The 14,459-nt window shown below is 38.7% G+C and overlaps 1 protein-coding gene across 3 annotated transcripts in view; it reads left to right on the forward strand.

Annotated features, from left to right (window-relative positions):
- Positions 1–233: 233 nt before the first annotated feature.
- ACVR2A (activin A receptor type 2A) overlaps positions 234–14,459 on the forward strand; it is a 67,290-nt gene continuing 53,064 nt past the window's right edge. The window contains exons 1-2 of one of the 3 annotated variants that reach the window (XM_067299412.1): positions 234–1,348; positions 1,522–2,112. In XM_067299412.1, coding sequence (XP_067155513.1) covers positions 2,058–2,112 — 55 coding nt within the window. In that variant the 5' untranslated portion in view covers positions 234–1,348; positions 1,522–2,057. Of the gene's footprint in view, positions 2,113–14,459 lie in introns of all 3 variants that reach the window. The other 2 variants (XM_067299413.1, XM_013959771.2) reach the window with 2 other exon arrangements.

Genomic DNA, 14,459 nt, shown 5'->3' on the forward strand with positions numbered 1-14,459 from the left:
GCACGCGGGCGCAGGTAGGGGCGGGCGGCGCGCGCGCTGCCCCCGCCCCTCGCGGCGCCGGGCGGGGGCAGGGGGCGGGGCCTGGCGGCGGGCGGCGGGCCGCGAGTGGTCGGGGCGGCTGTCAGTCGCCGGCGCCGCGCGCTCGCACGGCGTCGCGCGACGGGCCGCCGTGACTGTGGCTGTGGGAGAGGAGGGGAGGGTGGGGGAGGGGGGAGGAGGAGAGGAAACAAAAACAATCGCCCGGGCGCCGCCATCTTGGGTCCGTTCTCCACGCCACACAAGTGAATGGGTAGATATGAAATTACCACAGGGGAGCAGCAGCCGCAGCAGGGTACGGAGGGCTGTTCAGAGCTGCCAGCTGGACTCGGGAGACTCTAGAGACGGCTCCTGCCGCCGCCGCCGCCCAGAGAAAAGCCCCGGGCTCGGCCTTTCCTCCTCGCCAACCCCTAAACTGCACTCCTGGAGGGACAAAGTTGGTCTCGGCCGCGCTGCCTCCGCCGCCGGGGAGACGGGAGAGTTGCTTCCAGCGGCGGTTTCCTCCGAGCCGCGAGTGAGCCGGGGTCAGAGTTAGGGGAGAGGGTGACGAGGGGAGTCCTCCCCCCTCCGCCCTCCGGCCGGGGCTCGCCTGGTGCGCTGTGTGGGAGGCTCAGCGAAAAGGCAGCGGGAGCCCGGCAGGCTTCTCCTTTCCACCCCAGCTGCGTATCTATATGTGTATTTTTTCTTTCTGTTAGACCAAGCAAGAACTGGATTGAGTGGGAGACTGCCTAGGGTCTCCGCTTTAACAGCAGTGGGGCGGGTAGAGGCGCGGAAAGGAGAGGAAAAAAAAAAAGAAAAAATGTGTCTGTGAGGAGTTGGAGAGGAGTATATATATATATATATACATCCAGCAGAAGAGGCACCAGCCTGGCAACCGGGAGCAAGAAGCCTGCCGCCAGCCCCGCGGACGAGGCGATAGCTGCTGCTGCCTCCTCTCGTGCGCGTGTAATATCGGTAGCCTCCGCGCTTCCAAAGCAGCGGAATTCTCACAGAAACACGGCAGCCCAGGAAGGAAGGATTCGCCACAAAAGCCGATCTATCACCCTCCTCCCCAGCGGCTGGATACTGCTTTTTTTTTTCTTTTTTTTTTTTCAGTCACTCTTCTGTGTTTAAATACCAAATATAGTCTCTTGGGGGGGAGGGGGTGGCGATCTCCTGAAAGAATTGGAAATCTGGCTTGGATTCGCGAGGGCTCATGTTGAACGGACAAGGCAAAGGCTCGTGGAAATAGGGGAGAGAAGGAGAAATGTGCAGCTTTCATTGACTGGCGGAAGAAGGACTAGAGATTTACCACTTTTGAGGAGGCTTGGAGGTTTGTTTGTTGTCGAACTGTTGTTTCTTCCCTTTTTCTCTTCTGGGTTACGCTAAATCCCTCAGCATTATTAAAGAAAACTTAAGCGTTGCCCACGTGTAGCCGGTAGCTTTCTTTTTAGGGTAGTTTTGGTAAAGGAACTGACAAACTTCTTATCCTTCCCTTCATCAAAGGCTTGTGACGTTCGAAACTGAAATGGAACTGTTTTTCTCCCAAACACTACATGTTGTATAACGGGAGTGAGGACGAAAATATATTGTTTACTAATCTCAATACGACTCCCCGATATTCAGCACCCACGAGGGATGCTTTACAAAGCTTGATGTGGAAAAGAACTGGAGTGTGTTCTGAGACTTTGTTTTCATAAAGTATCCAGCGGCTTAATTATTGACTTTTTTAGTGGATTCGTGACATGCTTTTATGAATTAAATTTTGCCACCATTTGTATAGAAGCCAAATGACACGTGTGTTTTGAAACACGGTTCCAAATATATCCATCCCTGCACCCGGATTCTCGCTAGAAAGAGACGGAGAGAGATCGTCAGTAGCTAAATAAATCTGATTTTACTATTTTGTGAACATTATACTCCTCAGAAATGTTGCTATAGATTGCTTTATTCCGGTTCAGCAGAAAGGGGGATTTTCCAGCTTGCAAGACCCAGGAAACTGGATACTTAAAATCACTTAAATGTTTTAACAGCATTGGAAAATGGGAGCTGCTACTAAGTTGGCGTTCGCTGTTTTTCTTATCTCATGTTCTTCAGGTAAGTCTTACTTTTGTCACTTTAAACGTAAGGGTCAGCACTTGAAAGCTTAAGGTAACTTTGTTCATTAGTATGAACTAGGATAAATCTCCTTTTCAGATGACAGGTGTTTCGGGATGGCAGTGATTGTAAAGGCAGGAGCTGTTTTGATCGTTATTCTTAAAAAATTCGTATAGATGATCATTTCGAGTGTGTGCAGTCCTTGCATTTCAGACAAACTGTATAGGACCCATGTAGAGATTTATCCACCTAATGTCGTAGATGATCATCTGATGATGCAATTATTAGCGTGTTTCGTGTTTTAAAATATGAATAATCAAGATGAAATATTCTTAATTTCATTCAGATCTCTTGTTTTGGGGCATTCAGTGGTGAATACCAGCCTTCATTAATGCTTCATTAGTTTTAAACAGTTACTACTATGAAAGTATTAGCTAGCCCCTTACTGACAGGAAGGGGTGTGTGCACGTATAGATGTACACACAGAATTAGGTGCAAACGGAAGGCTTTCAAATCAGTTTCAAAGCGATTTGTAAGGCTTTGTGTTTTGCTATGTCTATCTTGTAGTACATCACTATCTTGTAATACAAAAAACTGTTAACTTTAAAGCATCAAAAGTTCAGTTTCTAATGCTAGCTCTTAGTCATGAGAAACAAGTGTAGCCTGAGAACCTCCGTGGGCTTGTTTTTGGGGGAAAATTGTTATGATAGCAACCAGTGGTTGGATGAACTGTTGATACATTTCTACTTGAAGCTCCATCAGTTTTACAGAAAGCTATTATGAGCTACTAATCCTGAGCTATGTAACTTTTAAAACTTGTTTATATATTTTTGAACGCATGCAGAGTCCTCTCTGTGTGTTTATGTACGCTTTTTAGCTTTCTCGTATGGTGTGCAAAGATAAACTTGTTTATCAGTCTATTTTGACTGCTAGTTTTCAGGTTTTAATTGTAACCTGTGTGAGAGCGCGACTAGATCTGTATAACAATGCCTTTTAAAATTTCGATGCTATAATGTGCAGGATTTTGCTGAACAGTACATTTTCTTGTGGTTAGTAAATGGATAGTCTAGTCTTATGTCTGTAGCGTTATTGATCAATTCCGTGTAGGCTAAATGTGCTGTGAAATGGCGATCACTGCCAGAAATGAACCAAAAGAATCCTGTCTGTTTTCATCGGAGAAACAGCAGAACAGGTTACGGGCACGCTTTTTTTTTTTTTTTTTAAGTGTACCATCTATTCTTAAAAAAAACACGTGATTGCTTTTGACAATTTTGTCTTTCACTGAAAGGCATGTCTTTTGTCTTGACCTAATACCTTGTTTTGAAGTTACTCGAATGACATTTCTCTTAATTCAGGAATATTTTCATAGGAAACTTCCCCCCCCCCCCCCACTGGCAGTTTTTGGAAGACTTAGTTCCATCTGTTCTTCGTGTATGTCTTTCCTTTCCATGTCTTTCTATTAAGAGCCTTTCGCCTAGAGCACAGAATAGTGATCTTGTTGAAATTACCTATCTTCCTCACCGAAAAGAACTGTTAAGCAACAAGAGCAGTCTTTTCTTCAGCGTTCTTGCTCTTACTGTTCTTGGTAGATAAAAAGTGAATGTTTCTCCTGCCTTGTGAAAATAGAAGTAGTCTTAACTAAATGGGCAAAAGAACTGGCTAAATCTTGGACGGCTTCTTATATTAATGACATTGTTTTGGTGGTTATTCTAGTATTAAACATGAAATAATCCAGTACTGAACAATTATTAAACTATTTGCTATCCTAGTATTTAGAAAAGCAGAGCATCTGCTGTCCTGGTGTAGGTATAAAAATGAACAGAATTACAGTAAGTTTTTGCTTCTACTATTCAAAACTAAGATTATTTAAGCTTTTAGCATGAAATACATGTGTTTTGATTCATAATGTTTCTTCTGTTCACTGTGACTTATGTTGGTTAAAATCATGTCTGATGAATTTATTCTAACATCATAGTCAGAAGAAAGTCTCCTCTGCATTCTTTAGACTGAAAAAAAGTCTATCCAGATTATTTATTTATGTAGGCAATAGTTGAAGAAATCCTAGAGTTCAGGTGTAAGGACATTGTTTTTCCTTTCTCCAGTATGCAGTCTCCAACCACTTGTAATGTGTGTGTGGTTGGGGGGGGGGGGATTTTCCTGATATAATTTATTTATTTTTAATGTTTTGTGTGCAGTCATTTTCCACAATTGTTTACATAGCCCGCTATTACCAGAGTTCTTTAAGTAGGTGAAAATATTTTTGTTCTACGTGGTGGGTGTGGAAGTGGTCTTCAGTTTGAAGGCATTTTACTTTACTGTATATAAACTACTATTTGAAATGCCGTAAATGCACTTTAAATGCATATGGATTCCCAATGAATTCAAATGTAGTAATCTTTGGTGAGAAAGTGGAAATATTTCCCCTTTTTGACTAAGGTATGGAAAAAGTGAACATCTGTGTCATGTTATTACACTTTAAAATATTTGTTACCATATTTGTAGGTACTTGGGTAAAATTTGACATAGGTTTGCACCCCTTTGTACCAATTCAAGAAAATGAGATGAACGCATAGTAGCTAAACATGAAAACAAAATGCCTGGGTCGAGGTTCCTGGTGTGCCCTTTAATATGCTTTTTATATAAACCTATGCATATTTTTAATAAAGAAGAAGTTTTCTCTATTAAAAATAAAGAACAGAAGATCACAAACTAATAATAAAATACTTTAGAACAACTGAATATGCTTCCTATGATTCTCATGATGTAAGACTGTAGGTGAGCTTAAAAAAGAAAAACACTAAATAAAATAGCACATTCATCAGAGAACACTTCCCTTAGATATTATCTGTGTTCTCCCACATCCCACTGTTTTCCCTCCCCGAGAAAGTATGTTTCTCTCTCCTCCACCCTTCATGATCCCCAAATAAGCTTTACTTTATGGACTTTCAGGAATAGAGAATGTATACCTTCATAGCTTTCTGTGATGTGCTATATATCCACCTATGTAGTTGAAGATGTCAGAGCTGTTAATGTACTAGATTGTCTTGCCTCAAAATATTCAGTTGTAAATGCTACAGCTTCTAACAGCTCATGGATGGTTTTATTACTTAAACTCTGCTTCTTCCAAACCATCTTTTCCACACTTCTCAGTTACCAGCTGCGGTTTTGGTGCCTGCAAGGCTGTCATCACAGTAGTTCTCCAGCTTTGTCTTTTACCGGAGACAAACTCACTAAAACTGGTAAAACTCACTTAAGCACAATTAATCTTAAAAATCACTTAAGCAAAAGGAAACACACATCAGTAGTTTTGGCCCTATCTCTTTTTTTTTTTTTTTTTTTTTTTTCTTCTGATGCCAGATCATTTTCAAGCTACTCAGCCTTTGGAGGGGGTCTTGAGTAATTTTGCCAAAGGAAATGACATGTCAGAAATGCCCTTGTACTTGATGGAGTATTTTCACTCTTCTACTTTTTGATTTTATTTTATTCTCCCCCTGCCTCGCCCCGATTATTATTAGGGAAAAACATGTTTGTTTGGGTTTTTTCCCCTTCCCAAACGTGGATACAACTACTGACGCCTAAGCTGCAACTTCAGAAGCTGGGTGGCTGGGTGTTCTGAAGGAATGGAGGGGTGGGAGGTGAGAATGTTTTGTTTCATTTTGCTAGTGTATTTAAACACTTTTTGATTATCCTTTTGTTATTTACTTGGTAGCACTTGAAAATCCTGCCAAAGGTTTGGGAATAAAGTTTGTGAAATTGTCTCTGCTGGTATGTTCTCTGCATGCTCTCCATGATTGTGGTTGAACTCTAATCACTTTATTGCACAGGCAGAGCAATAAAACACTTAAGAGTTAGTACTACTTATAAAATAAAATGCTGCTCAGGAGTCCTTTTTTTATAACTGCACTTTTTTTTTTTTTTTTTTTTTTTTTACTTCCTGTTAAGTGTGTTATCTGTGGGAAATATCCCAACAGTCTTGACAGTGCTGTTCAAGGCAGGACTTGTAAACCTGCTTAATATCTTTTTCAAGCATATATACATTTACATAGATGTGAATGTACTGTAATATATTTTGCAAAGTCTTATGGTTCTAGGTTGATTCTGAGAAGAATCTATATAATCTGTTAATACTTAACAGTTACAAAACCTAAATCTTCTGGGATATGAAAAATATCTAAAATCATACTAATGCTGTATTAGAAAAATATAAGCATAGTTCTAGTGGAACTCTGCTTGACAAGTATTTAATCACAAATGCAGCTAGCATGGGTTTATTCCCATGTCTGTCTTTCAGATGCAAGTCATTTTTTCCTAGAAAAAAATTTTAGGAAGTTTGTCTTCAAGTGTCAGATGCTGTGTAAGTTTGGGGCTTTTTAATGTGTGAGGTGAAAACTGTTTTTTGCTATATGGGGGTTGCAAGAAGATAATTACTGCTGTAGTGAATACTAATTTTCATCTGGTTTTAATGGACAGTATTTGAATGCCATTTCCCACCCTGCTGGAATTTGGGGGTAAAAGCCTTTAGATGACAGGTTCTGTCAGTTTGCAGGTGATGATGAGAGGAAAAACAACTTTTTTAACCTCAAATAGGGAGGTTCTATTTTGCCATATCAAATGGTACTTTTAGGTAGGAAAAAAAAAAAAAAAGATTATTAACAGTGTTTTTAATTCTAACAGTGTTTTTAATTCTTGGTGATTCTCTCTCCTACTCTAGCCATTGCTTTTAATGCTTCAGTTTTTGACAATAACTGGCTTTCAATTCCCCTAACTTATTTCTCTTTGAAATTGAAATTCAGTTGTCTTATAAATCATCATTATGAAGTTTATATGTTTGGTTTCTGGAGCTCTTAAAAGATGGCAGTAACTCTTTCTTTCTTTACTTGCAGAAAAATGGGATGGGCAGTACATGCCAAAGTAGTCTTTTGAAGAACTGTATTCAGAGCTAAGATATAGCAAGTCCTGGGTATTTATCCTTGGAAATCATGTGGAGAATAACTCTTCTAAAATGGGATGTAAAAAGGTAGAAGTTGACTAGGAATCTGATGGTAGAAGAGATTTCTTGGTGAAGGGTAGATGCATTTCCACCACTTAATTAACAGAAAACAAATTAATGCAAATGTCTGCTTTAGCTGGTTGGTAAAATACATGGTCTGTTAGCTATCTGATGTTCCTGAAAATGAGAACTCTTAAAAAAGATGAAGAAAATTACGAATTTTACAGCCAAGTTCTTGTGTGATGAAATCTTAATGTGTTTTTGTTGCCTTGGTGCTTAACATTCAGCACATCTTATTTCCTCTTATTTCCATATGGAAATTGAAATGTTATTGGATGCCAGTGACTTTATGTGGCATCTCTTATTTTCTCTCCCTTACAATATCTGTGTGTGTGTTTGGGTGTTTTTTTTTTCCCCCCTCCCTTAGAAACAGTTTGTGACTACAGTGCCAAGCAACAGAGAGTATTTAGGCATAATCCCACAGAAAATGAATATTTACTGCCATATTGTTTACATTGCATAGCTTTGTGTCTAAGAATCCCAAACTTACATTAGCTGCACCAAATACTTGAATTGCTGGTGGAGAGAGACCAGAGGAGAAGGATTTATTCACTGCAATAAATATTGCTAAGGCACCATTCCTTAATAGTTTCACAGTAACGTAGCTCTTGACAAGAAAGGTCAAAAATCATGATTTTCATTGTGAATTTCCTAGTTAGAGCTGTAAATGGAAGCAAATAATCTGCCTAGGAAAAAGACAGATGATTCGCTTACTAACTGGAGGCGTAAATCTTTGGTTATGTGATTAGAAGTATTGGAAAAACACTTGGAAATGAGGGAAGCATCTGTGGGAAGATTACCTATTCCTGCACCCAGAACAGCTGAAGGTAGCACTAGTATTGTTCTTAGGGTGGGGTCTACTAACACTGGGTATTGGAGGCTTGAAATACGTCTTTCTACTCGTCTCTAGTTAGATGCTCTCACAAAAAGTTGAATTACTTGATAGCTTAGCAGCTCAGTGAAAGATGTGTGATTTTTCTCATCTTGCCTAGCTCCTGTTCCACAGTTCTCCCAATTTAATCCCGTTTTCTGATTCTTAGTCAAACTCTCTGGAGCTTTCTTAGTCATGGTTCTCTTAATGAACTACGCCACTATGGCTTTCAGGCAGAAACTTCATTATGGAGAAAGAGAGCAAGTGACATCCTTCCAATTGTATTGATGCCAGCAAAGGTCTGAATGACAGCTGTGTAACCTAAAATCCTGGTGACTTTACAATGTGCCAATTGGAAGAACAGGAACACTTCTATGTTCTGACAATTCAGTGTTTCATTGTTTTTTGGTTTTGAGGGTAAACTAAGTATTGCTGAGATCTAAAAACTTTCCTTATTAAAATACTATATTCTACTGGTATTTATGGTTAAAGTGGTGTAAGAAAATATTTCAATCAGGATGCAGAGTCAGTCCAAAATTATAATAATTAATTTCAATGTTCTTCTTGAGTTATTCACTGTGAAAGCTTGTTAGTAACTATTAAACTACTTTGACTTGTAAGTAAATATGTCCTTCCTATGATGTTCAGTATCTTTAGTTGGCAAGGAGGCTACATATTGTTGAAGTAATTTAAATAGCTGAATATCACCTTTTGAGATTCCTTATTTTGTTAAAGTATCATGGATGCTTTTAGTTTTAATGATTTGTTTGAAGCTGTATTAAGTGGTAGTTCAACTGAAAATGCTGAAACGAGAATTTAATTAAAAGCCAAGCCCTGAAAACTCTTTAAGTGTGATGAGCACGTAAGAAATGCCTGCATACATTTTTTTTGCTTTTATAACTGTTGTATTACATGAGGGAAACGTTGCTGATGGTTAGTGAATTGAACTGACTGAAGAGCATGATATTCAGGAAGAATCAACATTTTGTAAATGCTATGTCTTAGCGAAAATGAAGCCCAAGAAGACTTCTGAAATTCTTCTTGTTTCCTGAACTTTGAGAAAATCATTAACTAAGCTGCAAATGCAAAAATACAATGTTCATTTCCTTAATATCAGGAGATAGGTACTGCTGTCTAATCTAGCTTTGTTCTGCACCTCAATAAAGTTGTTTTCATATTTCAGAAGACTCCACTGTCTTTAAAATGATGACAGTGAACAAGTTATGTTTTACTGTTTTAATTCTTATGACACAGTTTAAAGCTTATACCTGAATGGCTATTTAGGACTTCAGATTGCATCCAAAGGTCTTGTTTTTGGAAAATGTCTGTATAATTGTTTGAAAAAAATGAGGATAAGATCTTTCTTGCTTCAGAATTTTGTTGCTTTTCTATAGCACAGGTCAAACTATTAATCAGGCTTTAATTTCCTGCATTTTCCATTCCAAAGGGGAATGCATTCAGTGTGTTGTTGTTTTGCCAGAAAAGAGTTAATTTTTTTTAACTGAAGTTGCGAAGTTGCTTGTGACAGACTGAGGTTTTTAAGTTGGATGGGTATATTCATCATTTTTAGAAATGGAAAAGGTGATCAAAACCTCAAATCTTTAAGATACTGCTTCTGAAAGATACTAACCTTTTTGCAAAGATAAATCAGTGTGCAATTTTTACTCTTGGAAAAAATGCATTGGGGGAAAGCAAGTCGGTGGTTTAAATATGATTGACTGTAGACTTGGAGAACATACTAGAGATGATCTGTGCTCATTTCTGAGATAGTGGTTTGCCTTTTTTTGGCTGTTTCTAGAATTCTTGGTAAAATGAGGCCACAAAGTGAACATGAATACTGCTGAACTGTTAGCACATTCCCTGACATAGTTTTAGCCTGTGCCAATTGGTGTCTAGTGAGATGGCATAAAGGCACAGTTTGAGGGATAGCGCAGGCCAGGGGCCAGTGCCAGCAGGCAGTACAGACAAGACGGTACCAGACTTCCTGCAGCTGACTCTGCATCTTCAGCACTGCTGCATGCCCTCGTATCACATTTTAGGGCATGATGCGTGTACCTTCAGTGTGCTGTGCATATTGATTTACATTGGATTATGGCTTAGCCTTTGCATTTTTGGGGACGTTCAAACTGAAAAACATCCTCGTTCCCAAAAGAGCAGTATGCTTCGGGGCTGGAAGAACATAATACAGAGCCATAAAGAGGTCAGTGGTCAAGTGCTGTGTGGAATAGATGTGATAAATGTATGACCCTATGCTTAGGGTTTCCTCAGGGCTGGCGAATATCCTTGGACCTCTTGTGTTCTGCAGTATAGATACAGCCTTTGAGGAAAAAAATGCTTGACTGGTGTTTAAATGCTATTTCTATTTTAGAAGAGCATTGTAAGCTTTTAATGCAACAGTGTTACAGTTGATAGTTAACAACATCTTGCAGTCTACCTGTTTTTTTTTATGTTATGCTATAATAATGGTTTTGAATATAAATGGTTTCCTTTTTGAAGTTATTTTTTGAAATCATAAGATCTTAAGTTTATTTGGGTCAGTGGGTGGTCATCTACTCCAGCCCCATGCTCTAAGCAGAGTCAACAATGAATTCAGACCAGGTCTCTGTCCAGTCAAATTTTGAAACCATCCAAGCGCAGAGATCACCCAGTCTTTCTGTGAGCAGCCTGTTCCAAGTGAAGCATATCCTCGTAGTGAAAACTTTTTTTCCCTACACTGAGTCAGAACCATCCCTGTTTTAATTTATGACCTTTGTCTCTCATTCTCTCGCAATGCACCTCAGTAAAGAGCCTAGCTCTGTCTTTTCATTAACCTTCTCTTAAGAACTGGAAGGCCCCTAGTAAGTGTCCTCCCTCCCCTCCACAACCCTTAGCCTCCTCTTCTCTAGGCTGAATAAGCCCAGTTCCCCCCACCTCCCATAAGTTGTATGTTCCAGCCCCTGACCATCTTCGTGGTCCTTTACTGGACCTGCTCAAGTTCTTCAACATCTTTCTTGTGCTGGGAGGCCCAAAACCAAACACAGTATTCCAGATGTGGTCTGATGAGTGCTGAGTAAAAGGAATAATTATTCCAGATGTTACAGCCCAGTGGGCTGTTAGCCTTCTTCACTGCCTGAGCACACTGCTGACTCGATTAGTATATGGTTCTCTAGACCTCCAGGTCTCTACAGACAGACAGTCCTGGGCTTGTACTGATGCAGAACATGCTCTGCCCCAAGGCACCGGACTCTGCGTTTGTCCTTGTTGGATTTCACGAGGCTCCTGTTGGCCCATCCCTCTAGGCTGTCAGGGGCCCCCCTGAGTGGCAGCCCTGCCCTTGAGCATCCCTCAGTTTGGTGTCATCTGCAGACCTGGGGAGGTGCATTCTGCCTTCTCCTTCAGGTCATTGATGAAGGTACTAAACGGCGTATGCCATACAGTACACCTTTGAGGGACTCTGCTGGCGTTATTTCTCATCCTGCTCTTGCTGTGTTTCTTATTTGAGTGGTTCTATTCCAATCACATGCTGCTATGTCTTGACCTTTATTTGTTAGCTAGCATAGCTGATTTTTAGCTTGTTTTCAACAGTTTCTTTTCTTTCGGTGGCATACAAACTTGTGATTGGGAATTTTTTGCAACTGAAGCATGACCTTATTTTTTCAGGTTCAGAGTTCTTATCTTATCTAGATAAGACTAATCTCTAGTTTTTAAATACTGCCTAAATGATCATAGTGGTCTTTATTCTGTCAGTTGTATTTTTGAATATGTGGATTGGTTTGATGTCAATATCTGCATATAAGTTGAAATTTAGTCTGTATTTAAAAGTAATTTCTAAATATATCCAATCATTTTATCAAGCTTTCTAAGATTAAAAAAAAAAAAATCCTTCTAGGAATTCTGGGGAAGGTCCAAACAAACAGGGAAGTAGTTTAATTTCGTTGTTTAGTTATATTAAGTGTATGAGACAAAATTAAACATAGCAGGAAATAGCTGTTAATTTTAGAAATTTTTGGTAGCATTTGTCAGTAGAGGGTGCAGATGGTTCTCTCCAGCTTGTAGCAATTGCATAATGGAAGAATTTTCTTTAAACGTTTTCATGTTTCAGGATTGAAAAACTTAGATTGTTAAAGTTGCTTTAGTTTTAAATAGCACACAATTGTTTAAATTTCTATACCTTTTATAATAAATTACAGTTTTTAATAAATATACAGTTTATAATAAATTACAGTCTCTATTTTTTATTTGTTTATAAAGCTACTTTGCAGTAAAATTAGTATAGGGAAGGCCACCAGTTAAATATTTTGGTTTTAATTCTCTGATCCTTAATTTGGGAAGAGTCTGTTTTGCAAATTACCTCTACTGATAATTATATTTCATTAGTTGTAACAAAAACCCTGTCAAAAGAATTGTCTTAAAAACTGCTTTTAAAAATAAAAATCCTGTAAGTTTTATTACAAACATTTATTTTATGGTTTGATTACATTTTGTTTAACTTGATGGTTTTGGCATGCACTAGAAAAAAGCAAGTCTCAGCTAACCTTCCCTCTATAGAATGGTATAAATCAGTAGTGAGATCTTAATTAGTTCATATATACCATATATGTACTAAGACCAAGATTTGGAACCACAAATAATTTGCAAGAAGTTTATTTAAAAACTCAAGATGTTTTTGATTCCCTTCCTGTCCTTCCCTCCTCCCCCAAATAAAACAACCCCAAACTAATTAGACAATAGTGTGGAGTGACTTGCCAATACTTTGGAAAAAACCCTGTCAAAAAAAATGTTGGCAGTTCAAATAAAGTTGTCTTTTCACTTGGAAAAAGTACGAAATCACATTAGTTGGAGGCTTTCAAAAAAGCTGAAAGTGCTTAGGTCCCACTTTTTCTTCTAGTGGAAATTGAATGGCTCTGTCTTGAAAAATCTTGACAGACTCTAGTATGTAGATGGAGTGTTTTTGTTTTCCCAGTGTTTTTAAAAACATTCTGATGGAATTCAAAGATGGCAAATAAAGCAGAATTTCTTTCAGTTGGTTTTTGACCCTTCAAAATGGAGGAATTGTACTTCGGACAAGTTGAACTTAAACTCCCTTTCCCCCCTTGTCCTCCATTCTGTTCTTATCTAGCATCCTTTAAGGTAATGAGTACCTGCTTTTGATAATGCCTACACAGAGGCTGTGCAACATATAACTTGCAAAAAATCAGTAATCTGCTCTTCAGTTCAGGAAGAATTCTGATCGGAAGGAAAACAATCTATGCATATCCTAAGGAGAACCATCTTCTGATGTCTTGTCACGAGGATTCAGCCGTAAAACAAAATCTAAGGAGTGCTGAGTATATGCACAAAAAGTAATTAATTGTGGTGTTACTGATACTACTCTAAGGATCTGTGAGAACAGAAATTCTTTATCTTTGGATTTTGTGTAGTCATTGATTAGTAAACTTTAGGATTTGGTGAAATGTCATATTAATTTGCAAGGAGAATGATGCCTAATGGAGTAGGATGAGCTTTTTATTTGGTGACTGGAAATTTTCTAGGACCTTGTTACAGCTTTTGCTGAAGTATTTCATGTTAATGTTAATACTAATTTTAATAATCAGAAAAAAATTTTTCTCCAGTATTATTATAAATATATTGATATCGGAAGCTCTTTCATTAGTAGCAAAGGCAAGGAACGGTGGTCGTGATATATTTGTAGAAAACCTATTTATATTTTTTCACTTCAGCGTACTCATCTTGGTCAGATTGTGAAGCTTCTTTCAACAAGTAATGTACAGCACATCAACTCAGACTCTTAAATCTTATCATCTGAGTGCTAGCAGTTTTCAATATGCGAGAGAAGAGGCGGGTGACAAGTACGCACTTTTCACATATGTAAGAGTAAAAATGTGTGCTTGAATTTGTTTTTTCATAGACTTTCAGGATATTTACATGCTCACAAAGTATGCTCAAGGGGAGCTCCAGGTGACCATGTGAACTTGAAGCTATTCTTCTCACTGTCTTCCTTCCAGCCCAAGCCAGTCTTAATATTTTTCTGAGGGAGAAGCTTGTTTGCAAACTCAACACTTGTTGGGGAAATCCATTGTTCAACCGTGGACTGACATATTCACCGTGCAGTAGGTTGTAGACTTTGCTGGAAACTCTTAAAATCTTACTAATAAACTGCAAAATCCTTGCTGCAGATGATAAACACTGTGAGCATCTAGCATGTGTCAGATTTTGCTTGGTCAGTTTTATTGTTAGACAATGTTGATATTTAAAAAAAATTTTTTTTTGAGACATTCAGTAATGGAATAAAGCTTCAAAAATAAGCCAGCAAAGTGCATGTTTCTTACTTGTTCCTCCAGTAGCTCAGCCCGCTTAATAAAATAGTGAATTAGCTTCTACCACTTGTCCAAGAGGGTTCTTACAGTTGCTTCTATTGTTAAAGGTGGCAGCTGGTATCTCTTAAAA

Source organism: Apteryx mantelli, chromosome 6 (genome assembly GCF_036417845.1).
Source record: "Apteryx mantelli isolate bAptMan1 chromosome 6, bAptMan1.hap1, whole genome shotgun sequence".
NCBI classification, from domain to species: domain Eukaryota; kingdom Metazoa; phylum Chordata; class Aves; order Apterygiformes; family Apterygidae; genus Apteryx; species Apteryx mantelli.